This window comes from Cetorhinus maximus, chromosome 35 (genome assembly GCF_964194155.1).
Source record: "Cetorhinus maximus chromosome 35, sCetMax3.hap1.1, whole genome shotgun sequence".
NCBI lineage: Eukaryota > Metazoa > Chordata > Chondrichthyes > Lamniformes > Cetorhinidae > Cetorhinus > Cetorhinus maximus.
This window is the reverse complement of record NC_135913.1, coordinates 4615880-4627798: the sequence shown is the minus strand read 5'-3', so window position 1 is coordinate 4627798 and position 11919 is coordinate 4615880. Positions and strand designations below refer to the sequence as shown.

The window sequence follows — 11919 nt, the reverse complement described above, 5'->3', positions numbered from 1 at the left end:
CACACCCCGCTCTCCCATCCTCAAACACCCCCCTCTCACTCCCTCACACACCCCCTCTCCCCCCCACACATCCCCCTCTCCATCCCTCACAACAACCCTCTCCCTCCATCTCACACCCCCTCTCCCTCCTCCACACACCCCACTCCCCCTCCTCCTAACACCCCCCTTTCCGTCCCTCACAACCCCCTCCCTCCCTCACACACCCCCCATCTCCATCCCTCATACACACCCCTTTACCTCCCTCCATCATGCACATCCCTCTCCATCCCGCACACACCCCCAGCCTCCCTCACACACACCCCTCTCGCTCACACACACAACCCCCTCTCCCTCCCCCACACACCCACTCCCACTCTCACACACAGCCATCTGCCTCCCCCTCACACCCCCCTCTCTCTCCCTCATGCACACCCCCTCCCTTCCTCCCTCTCTCACATGCCCCTTCCCTCCCTCACACACCCACTCCGTCCCTTCATCGCACACACTCTCCCTCCCTTGCTCACACACCCTCTCTCTCACTCACACACCCCATCTCTCTCTCTTTCACACATCCCCACTCCCTCCTTCACACACACCCTCTTCCTCCCACAACCTGCAACGTCCCTCTTTCATACACACCCCTTCCCTCCCTCCTTCACACACCCCTCCCTCCCTCACGCACCCTCTCCCTCCCTCCCTCACACACCCCTCCCCCCCCTCACCCCCTCCCCTCACAAACCCACTGCCTCACTTCCTCACACACAAACTCCGTCCCTCTCTCACACAACCCCTCACTCCCTCCTTCCCCGAAACAACCCCTCCCTCCCTCCTTCACACCCTTCATCCCTCGTTCCCACTCTCCCTTGCCCCTCATACAACCCTTTCCTCCTTCCCTCACATAACTCCTGTCTCCCACCCACCCTCACAATCCCGCTCCCTCCCTCCCTCACACATCCCCTCACTCCATCTCCCCCTCCCTCCACTCAAACACCCCGTCCCTCCCTCCCCTTACACATGCCCTTTTCCCTCCCTCACACAGCCCCCTCCCTCCATCACACAGCCTCTCCCTTCCTCCCTCATATACCCTCTCCCTCTGTCTTTCACAACCCCCTCCCTCCCTGTCCCCTCCCTCAAAAACCCGCTCCCTTCCTCTCTCTCTCACTCTTTCACATTCCTGTCTCTCTCCCTCCTTCCTCCCTTCATCTCTCTCCCACTTTTCTCCCTCCCTCTCTACTTCCCTCCCACTCCTCACATTCACACACGCCCGCCCTCCCTCTCTCACCATCCCTCACTCTCTTTCCATCCTCCCTCCTCTCTCCCTCCCCCTCTCTCTCCACAGCACTCTCCCACTCCCTTCTCTCCCTCCCCCTCTCTCTCCACAGCACTCTCCCACTCCCCTCTCTCCGATTCATCTCTTTTATACCCCCTCTCTCCCTCCATCCCTCTATCTGCTCTCACGCTCAACCTCTATACTTCTCTCCCTCATTTGCACTTACGTTCGCACCCACCTCCCTCCATCTTTCAATCTCCTCCATCAATTTCTCCCTCCTACTTCATTTCTTTCCCACAATCACCCACTGCCCTTCCCTCTTCTCTCCATCCTAGTCTCTCCCTTAAATCCCTCCGTCCGTGTGTCCCTCAATCCCTCCATCCTTCTCCCTCCGTCCTACACTCTTTCCCTCTCTGCCTCTCTCCCTTTCTCCCTCACAACCTGCCTCTCTCCCTCACTGACCCCGCCCCTCTCTCCCCCTCACTCTCTGCTCCTGTGCATACACTGTCACATTCCTTTCTCCATCCCTCTCTACCTATCTGTCTTCATCCCTCCCTCTCTCCCCCTGTTTGCTCTCTACCCCACTCCCTCCCTGTCACCAACCCTCAATCCCTCAATCTCTCTCCCCTCTCTCTCTCACTCACTCTCTCCCCTCCTCTGTGTCTCCATCCCTCTCTCTATCTCCCTGTCTGCTCTCTGCCTCTGTCCCTCCCTGTCCCCTTCCCTCCCTCACTCACTCTCCCTCTCTCCCTCTCTGTCACCCTTTCTCTCTGTCTCCATCCCTCTCTCTCGTTCTCTCTCTCTCTCGCTGTCTGCTCTCTGCCTCTCTCCCTCCCTGTCCCAATCCCACCCTCCCTCACTCTCCCTCTATGCCTCCCCTCCTCTGTGTCTCCATCCTTCTCTCTATCTCCCTGCCTGCTCTCTGCCTCTGCCCCTCCCTGTCCCCTTCCCTCCCTCCCTCACTCTCCCTCTCTCCCTCTCTGTCACCCTTTCTCTCTGTTTCCATCCCTCTCTCTCTCTTCCTGTCTGTTCTCTGCCTCTCTCCCTCCCTGTCCCCATCCCTCCCTCCCTCACTATCTCCCTCTCTGTCTCCCTCACTCTTTCCCTCCCTCCTTGTGTCTCTGTTTCCTACTATCCTTCTCGACCTTTCATCCTCTCTGTGTCCCTTCCTCTCTGTCTCCATACACCTCCCGCACTCTCTCTCCCTGTCTGCTCTCTGCCTCTCTCTTCATAATTGTCCTTATCCCTCCCTCCCTCACTCTCTCCCTCCCTTTTCTGCATGAATCTCTCTGCCTCCTTCCCACTCCGGTTCCCACCTACCTTCCTTTACTTCCCCCCTTGCTCACTGCCTGCCTCCCTCTCTACCTTCTACCTTCTCCTTCCAGTCACCTTTCCTCACTCTGTCCGTCTTTCTTTCCCTCCCCCTCTCCCACACACTCTCTCCTTCCCCGCTCTGTCTGTCTCTCTCTCTTGCCCCCTCTCTCCACCTATCTCTCTCTCTCTCTCTCTCCCACTCCCTGTCTCCATCTGCTGAACTTTATATAGGAGCTGACATGTCCCCCTGTCCCTCTCCTGGTTTATTTGGGATTTAAGACCCTCCGCTCACTAGGAATCAGGATGTAAAGAGTTGTTTATCTGGCTTCCCACAGAGGAACTTGAAAGGATTGAGATGCAGAGTTTTGGCCCTGAAGCTGACAGCTGCCAATTTGTACGATATCTCATCAGTGGGAAAATATGACCTAGGTAAGAGAGGGAGAATGAGATAGAGAAAGGGAGGGTTGTAGGGGCTGGAAGAGGTTACAGAGATAGGGAGGGTTGTAGGGGCTGGAGGAGTTTACAGAGATAGGGAGGGCTGTAGGGGCTGGATGAGGTTACAGAGGGAGGTAATAGCTGTGTCCCTGGAGGGATTTGATGAGAATGGTGGTTTTGATGGGACAGGAGACAGAGCCAGTCAGTGACACCGTCAGTTACTGTACAGGGGGCTATAGACTCACATAAGGGGGCTGCAGAGGAGCTGGTGGTAATGGAATGTGCAAAGTGAGAGCGAGTTCAGGTCAATGTTTTAATCGTCAAGAGCAGGGCTGGATGGGGACATGGTTGAGGGCATCAGCAGTGGATGAGCTGAGACAGGGTATCAGTGCTGAGAGTAGTTGGATTAGTTTGGGATTGATACAGGGCTATGGGGAGAAAGTGGAACAGTTGGATTAGTTTGGAATTGATACAGTACTAGGGGGGATGCGTGGGGCAGTAGGGTTAGTTTGGGATTCATATAGGGCTATGGGGAGAGAGCGAGGCAGTGGGATTAGTGTAGGGTTGATACAGGGCTATGCGGATAGAGTGGGGCAGTGGGATTAGTTTGGGATTGATCCAGGGCTATGAGGAGAGAGTGAGACAGTTGGATTAGTTTGGGATTGATGCAGAGCTATGGGGAGAGAGTGAGACAGTGGGGCTGGTATGGGATTGATGCAGGGCTATGGGGAGAGAGCAGGACAGTGGGATTACTTTAGGGTTAATACAGGGCTATGGGGAGAGAGTGGGACAATGCGATTAGTTTGGGATTGATTGAGGGCTATGGGGAGAGAGCGGGACATTTGGATTAGTTTGGGGTTGATACTGGGCTATTGGGAGAGAGTGGGGCAGTTGGATTAGTTTGGGATTGATACTGGGATATGGGAAGAGAGCAGAGCTGTAGGATTAGTTTGGAATTGATACAGGGCTATGTGGAGAGAGCGGGGCAGTGGGATTAGATTGTGATTAATGCAGGGCTATGGGGAGAAAGCAGGATAGTGTGATTAGTCTGGGGATTGATACTGGGCAATCAGGAGAGAGCGGGACATTGGGATTAGTTTGGGATTGCTGCAGGGCTATGGGGAGAGAGTGGGACAGTGGGATTAGTTAGGGATTGATACAGGGCTAGGAGCAGAGAGCGGGGCAGTGGGATTAGTTTGGGATTGATACTGGGCAAGGGGGTGAGAGCAGGACAGTGGGATTAGTTGGGATTGATTCAGGGTTAAGGGGAGAGAATTTGACATTGGTATTAGTTTGGGATTGATGCTGGGCTATAGGTAGAGAGCGGGGCAGTAAGATTATTCTGGGATTGATACTGGGCGAGCGGCAGAGAGCAGAGCAGTGGGATTAGTTTGGGATTGATGTAGGGCGATGGGGAGAGAGCGGGGCAGGGGGATTACATTGGGATTGACACAGGGCTACGGGGAGAGAGTGGGACACTGGGATTAGTTTGGGATTGATGCAGGGCAATGGGGAGAAGCGGGTCAGTGGGATTAGTTTGCGTTTGATACAGGGCTACGGGGAGAGAGTGGGACAGTGGAATTAGTTTGGGACTGATACTGGGATATGGGGAGACAGAGAGGTAGTGGGATTAGTTTGGGGTTGATGCAGGGCTATGGGGATAGAGTGGGGCAGTGGGATTAGTTTCGGATTGATACAGGGCTATGAGGAGAGAGTGAGACAGTTGGATTAGTTTGGGATTGATACTGGGATATGGGGAGAGATTGGGACTGTGGGATTAGTTTGGGATTGACACTGGGCAATGGGGAGAGAGTGGGACAGTGGGATTAGTTTTGGATTGATACAGGGCTATGGGGAGAGAGTGGGACAGTGGAATTAGTTTGGGACTGATACTGGGATATGGGGAGACAGAGAGGTAGTGGGATTAGTTTGGGGTTGATGCAGGGCTATGGGGATAGAGTGGGGCAGTGGGATTAGTTTCGGATTGATACAGGGCTATGAGGAGAGAGTGAGACAGTTGGATTAGTTTGGGATTGATACTGGGATATGGGGAGAGATTGGGACTGTGGGATTAGTTTGGGATTGACACTGGGCAATGGGGAGAGAGTGGGACAGTGGGATTAGTTTTGGATTGATACAGGGCTATGGGGAGAGAGCGGGGCAGTGGGATTAGTTTGGGATTGATACTGGGCTGTGGGGAGAGAGCGGGCAGTGGGATTAGTTTGGGATTGATACACGGATATGGGGAGAGATTTCATCTGGAATGATCCATTAATTCACAGGAGTTGAACTGGGACCGCAGCCCCACGGTGTAGCGAGGGCTGAGAATCTGTCAAGAATGCGGAAAATTGTCCATGCAGCTCTCGATTTTGTCGAGCTATTCAACCAAGGTAGGGATCACTGGTATTGAACCCTGTTCCGTGATCACCGCTTATCCCTCTAACAATCTCAAACTAATTCCGCTGCCCCACTCTATCACCATAGCGCTGTATCAATCCCAAAATAATCCCACTGCCTCTCTCTATCCCTATAGCCCTGTATCAATCCCAAACAAATCCCACTGCCCCTCTATCTCCCCAGAGCCCTGTATCAATCCCAAACTAATCCCCCTGTCCTGCTCTCTCCCCATAGCACTGTATCAATCACCAAACTAATCCCCTTGCTCCGCTCTCTCCCCACAGCCCTGTATCATTCCCCAAACTTATCCTGCTGTCCCGCCTCTCCCCATAGCCCTGTATCAATCCCCAAATTAATCCAATTGCTTGGCTCTCTTACCATAGCCCTGTAACAATCCACAAACTAATCCCGCTGTCCTGCTCTCTCCCCACAGCCCTATAACAATCCCCAAACTAACCCCACTGTCCCGCTCTCTCCCCATAGCCCTGCATCAATCCCCAAACTAATCCCCCTGTCCCGCTCTCTCCCCATAGCCCTGTATCAAGCACAAAACTAATCCCATTGCTCCGTTCTCTCCCCAAAACCTTGTATCACTCCCCAAACTAATCCCGCTGTCCCGCTCTCTCCCCATAGCGCTGTACCAATCCCCAAATTAATCCCATTACTTTGGTCTCTCACCATAGCCCTTTTTCAATCCCAAACTAATACCACTGCCCCACTCTCTCCCCATATCCGTGTATGAATCCCAAACGAATCCCACTGCCCAACTCTCTCCCCAGAACCGTGTATCAATCCCAAACTAATCCAACTGCCCCACTCTCTCTTCATTGCCCTGTATCAATCCCCAAACGAATCCTAATGATTGGCTCTTTCCCCATTCCCTGTATCAATCCGAAACTAATCCCACTGCCCTGCTCTCTCCCCATATCCCAGTATCAATCACCAAACTAATCCCATCGCTCCACTCTCTCCCCACAGCTCTATATTACTCCCCAAACTAATCCCGCTGTCCCGCTCTCTCCCCATAGCCCTGTATCAATGCCCAAACTAATCCCACTGCCCAACTCTCTCCCCAGAACCGTGTATCAATTCCAAACTAATCCAACTGTCCCACTCTCTCTTCATAGCCCTGTATCAATCCCCAAACTAATCCCATTGCTCCGCTCTCACACCATAGCCCTGTATCAATCCCCAAACTAATCCCACTGCCCCGCTCTATCCCCAGGACCCTGTATTAAACCCAAATTAATCCCAATGCTTCGCTCTTTCCCCATATCCCTGTATCAATCTCCTAACTAATCCCATTGCCACATCCTCTCCCCATATCCGTGTATCAATCCCAAACTAATCCCACTGCGCCACTCTCTCCCCATATCCGTGTATCAACCCCAAACTATTCCAACTGCCCCACTCTCTCCTCAAAGCCCTGTATCAATCCCCAAATTATCCCACTGACCCACTCTCTCCCCATATCCCTGCATCAACGCCAAAATAATCCCCCTGTCCTGCTCTCTCCCCATAGCCCTGTATCAATCACAAAACTTATCCCATTGCTCCACTCTCTCCCCAAAGCCTTGCATCACTCCCCAAACTAATCCCGCTGACCCGCTCTCTCCCCATAGCCCTGTATCAATCCCCAAATTAATCCCATTATTTTGCTCCTCACCATAGCCCTTTTTCAATCCCAAACTAATACCACTGCCCCACTCTCTCCCCATATCCGTGTATGAAACCCAAACTAATCCCACTGCCTAACTCTCTCCCCAGAACTGTGTATCAATCCCAAACTAATCCAACTGCCACACTCTCTCTTCATTGCCCTGTATCAATCCCCAAACTAATCCCATTGCTCCACTCTCTCAACATAGCCCTGTATCAATCCCCAAACTAATCCCTCTGTCCCGCTCTCTCCCCATAGCCCTGTATCAATCCCCAAACTAATCCCACTGCCCGCTCCCTCCCCAGGGCCCTGTATTAATCCCAAATTAATCCCAATGATTCGCTCTTTCCCCATTCCCTGTATCAATCCGAAACTAATCCCACTGCCCTGCTCTCTCCCCATATCCCAGTATCAATCACCAAACTAATCCCATCGCTCCACTCTCTCCCCACAGCTCTGTATCACTCCCCAAACTAATCCCGCTGTCCCGCTCTCTCCCCATAGCCCTGTATCAATGCCCAAATTAATCCCATTGCTTTGCTCTCTCACCATAGTCCTGTATCAATCCCCAAACTAATCCCACTGCCCCGCTCTCTCCTCATATCCCAGTATCAATACCAAACTAATCCCACTGCCCCGCTCTTTCCCCATATCAATCCTAAATTAATCCCACTGTCCTGTGGTCTCCCCATAGCCCTCTATAAATCCCAAACTAATCTCGTTGCCCCACTCTCTCCCGCTAGCCCAGTATCAATCCCAGATTAATGCATCTGACTGGATTCCTGTTTTAGGGACCGAATTTGAGGAATGTGACTTGGAAATCTATCGTCACCTGAAGAATTTGGATTACCCACGTGATGCCGAGGGGGAAATTTCTGCTCTAATCCATCCAGATCGACAGGTGAGTGATTCGCCCCCAGGATGGAGCGTGTCCCCTGCTGGATATGTCCCATCCTGAGGCTCACTACGTCTCACCGCCAACCTCCTGAGGGATGCTCACACTGGGATCATCCCACACGATGACCCTCACTGTTTCCATCTCTCTAAGGTGACACTCACTGTGTCCATCCCTCTAGAGTGACCCTCACTGTGTGCAGTCCCTCTGGAGTGACCCTCACTGTGTCTATCCGTCTGGAGTGACCCTTATTGTGTCCAGTCCCTCTGGAGTGACCCTCACTGTGTCCATCCCTCTGGAGTGACCCTCACGGTGTCCAGTCCCTCTGGAGTGACCCTCACTGTGTCCATCCCTCTGGATTGACCCTCACTGTGTCCAGTCCCTCTGGAGTGACTCTCCCAGTGCCCATCCCTCTTGAGTGACCGTCACTGTGTCCATCGCTCTGGAGTGACCCTCACTGTGTCCATCTCTCCGGAATGAACCTCAGTGAAACCAGTCCCTCTGGAGTGACCCTCACTGTATCCATCCCTCTGTATTGACCCTCACTGTTTCCATCTCTCTAAGGTGACACTCACTGTGTCCATCCCTCTAGAGTGACACTCACTGTGTGCAGTCCCTCTGGAGTGACCCTCATTGTGTCCAGTCCCTCTGGAGTGACCCTCACTGCGTCCACCCCTCTGGAGTGACCCTCACTGTGTCAAGTCCCTCTGGAGTGATCCTCCCGGTGTCCATCCCTCTTGAGTGGCCCTCACTGTGTCCAGACGCTCTGGAGTGAGCCTCACTGTGTCCATCCCTCTGGAGCGACCCTCACTGTGTCCAGTCCCTCTGGAGTGACCCTTATTGTGTCCATCCCTCTGGAGTGACCTACACTGTGTCCATCCCTCTGGAATGACCCTCACTGTGTAAGTCCCTCTGGAGTGACCTTCACTGTGTCCATCCCTCCAGAGTGAACCTCACTCTATCCTGTCCCTCTGGCGAGACCCTCACAGTGTCCATCCCTCTGGAGTGACCTTCACTGTGTTCATCCCTCCAGAGTGACCCTCACTCTATCCTGTCCCTCTGGCGAGACCCTCACGGTGTCCATCCCTCTGGAGTGATCGACACTGTGTCCACTCCCTCTGGAGTGACCGTCACACTGTCCACTCCCTTTGGAGTAACCCGCACTGTGTCTGGTCCCTCTGGAGTGTCCCTCACAGTGTCCAGTCCCTGTGGAGTGACTCTCACTCTGTCAATCCCTCTGGAGTGACCCTAACAGTGCCCAGTCTCTCTGGAGTGACCCTCACAGTTTCCAATCCCTCTGGAGTGACCCTCACTGTGTCCAGTCCCTCTTACTCCATCCCATATGCTTTGTGACGCCCGCACTTGCCCCCCTGTCCCTTTCCTCATCCACCCACTCCCACGGTTATCTTTGCAGACCAGCTGCTCTCTGCCCCCAGGACAAGGACTGGCTGCCAATGAAACCGGGTGATCCAATGTTCCTGACCCTGGGAGGGGAGACGATCACCTACAATGGAGATAAGACTATCTATCCCGTCTTCATCAACGAGGCTGCTTACTATGAGAAGAGAACCGCTTTCTGCATCACCGAGAGGGTCAGTGCCCGTCTCCCCCGGATACACAAGGAGGGCAAGAGCTCGTAGGGGGCTACTGGGGGAATGGGGGCAAACACAGAGCACACAGACTGACCACGTATCCGTTGTGTGCATCCCCGTCTCTCTCTGTCTGTCTCTCTCTGTCTCTCTCTTTGTCTGTCTCTCTGTCTCTCTCTCTCTCGCTGTCTCTCTCTCTCTCTCTCTCACACTCACTCTGTCTCTCTCTCTGTCTCTATAGCTCGCTCTCTCTCTGTCTCTCTCTCTCTGTCTCTCTCTCTCTCTGTCTTTCTCTCCCTCTCTCTGTCTCTCTCACTCAATCTCTCTCTCTCTCTGTCTCTCTCGCTCTCTCTCTCTCTCTCTCTCTCACTGTCTCTCTGTCTCTTTCTCTATCTCTCTCTCTCTGTCCCTCTCTCTGTCTGTCTCTCTCTCTCTGTCTCTCTCTCTCTCTCTGACTGTCTCTCTGTCTCTCTCTCTGTCTCTCTCTTTCTGTCTATTTTGCTGTTGAGTCCTCACCCAGAATTCCTTGTTACAATCTCTCATCCATCTGCCTCACACGTTCGGCACTCATTAAAGGTTGAAAAACATCCCGGAGATCACAATATTTACCTAGACTGACCTTCTGACTCCAAACTCTCTGCCTCACACTCTCTCTTATGACTCTGTTTGACCTCGTTCTGATTATGATTGAATATCTTTATGTGCAATTTGTATGCTCGGATTCTGTCTGACTGAGGCACCTGAGAAATTGCCTCCGAGATGCAGGATGTGAAGTGTTGTCGCTGTGCAAATTATTCCTCTTTGTGGACACATTCAAGTGATAAAGTATTTGACAGCACACGGTCTCATTTTATTCGTATGATTGACACACACAAACCCACAAGACAAACTAGGAACAGTGCAATCCTAATGGTGTTTGTGGCTTTTTACACTCCGAGGACTGTGCACAGTTCTGGTCTCCGTATCCCTCGATTAGACCACTTTTGAAGCACTGTGAACATTTCTGGTCTCCGTATCCCTCGGTTAGACCACACTTGGAGCACTGTACACAGTTCCAGTCTCCATATCCCTCGGTTAGACTACACTCGGAGCACTGTGCACAGTTCCAATCGCTGTATCCCTCAGTTAGACCACAAACGGAGCACTGTGCACAGTTTTGGTCTCCGTATCCCTCAGTTAGACCACACTCGGAGCACCGTGCACAGTTTTGGATTCTGTATTCCTTCGTTAGGCCTCGATGAGATAGAGTTTCTCCAGAAGCTGATGTGAGTTCCAGACCTGCACAGTTGGAGTGTTGATGTGAGGTGCAACACTGCTGAGCGGCGGAAGATGAAAGTTTAAGAAGAGGCATCGTACAGCGTAATACAGTCTGCTTGGCCTATCAATTGAGGTACTAGAACATGTGTAATACTGCCGAGCAAAGGGAGACACCTAAGGGTGTCTGCATTCGCTAGGTGCACACACAGACTGTGCATAAAATTGTTCTCACATGTCGATAAAGCTAAAACCTATCTTTTAATTCTAGCAGAGACTATTGGTGGGAATGCCTTACCTTCGCAAAACAACCCTTACAGCGTTTTGTGATCTGACACTATGGTGAAGTTTTTGCCGTGTAAATATTGATGGAACTTTTCAATTCCAAATACAATAGATAGGCCTTATGTTTCAATTTGTGAGGATCCTTAACAAAAACAAAATTAACTGGAAAAACTCAGCAGGTCTGACAGCATCTGCGGAGAGGAATACAGTTAACGTTTCGAGTCCGTTTGACTCTTCATCAGGACTGAGGGTATAAGAAATATGGTGAAATTGGTTGAGGGGGGTGGGACAGGTAGAGCTGGGTAGAGGGCCAGTGATAGGTGGAGGCAAAGGAGAGATTAAGAAAGATGTCATAGACAAAAGGACAAAGGGGTGTTAACGGTGGTGATATTAGCTGAGAAATGTGCCAATGGTGACATTAAGGATAGAAAGCAGGACGAGCAAGTAAAAAATAGCCCTAGTGATAGGGTGGGGGGAAGGGATCGAAAGAAGTTAAAAGGTGGAGATGAAAATGAGGGTCCTTTGTTGGTTGCAGAAATTGTTCTAGATATATATCTTATCGGTCTTCCAGATCAATTCTCCATCTTGTGTGAAAAGACTGCACCCACTCCGTAGGGAAATGCATCACCATTGATTATCAATTCCTTAGACGGGTCATAGTGCACTAGCAGACGGTGAGTGTAAAAGCCTCTTAGCTCCACTGAATACTTCCCCTCCCAATACCATTTGTCGTTCTTCATCAATAATAAATGATAAGGGGCTAACGCTGTCGACAGTTTGGGCAAACATTGGCCGTAATGGTTTGCCATGCCCAATGATTGAAATGAGATCCATGACGTTG

The 11919-nt window shown here is 51.9% G+C and overlaps 1 protein-coding gene across 2 annotated transcripts in view; it reads left to right on the top strand.

Moving 5' to 3' along the window:
• Positions 1-10376, top strand: part of LOC144672020 (aspartoacylase-like) — a 30819-nt gene extending 20443 nt beyond the window's left edge. Inside the window, exons 3-6 of one of the 2 annotated variants that reach the window (XM_078533961.1) lie at positions 2899-2992; positions 5281-5388; positions 7847-7956; positions 9387-10376. In XM_078533961.1, coding sequence (XP_078390087.1) covers positions 2899-2992; positions 5281-5388; positions 7847-7956; positions 9387-9590 — 516 coding nt within the window. In that variant the 3' untranslated portion in view covers positions 9591-10376. The remainder of the gene's footprint in view (positions 1-2898; positions 2993-5280; positions 5389-7846; positions 7957-9386) is intronic. The other variant, XM_078533962.1, reaches the window with a different exon arrangement.
• The last annotated feature ends 1543 nt before the right edge of the window (positions 10377-11919 follow it).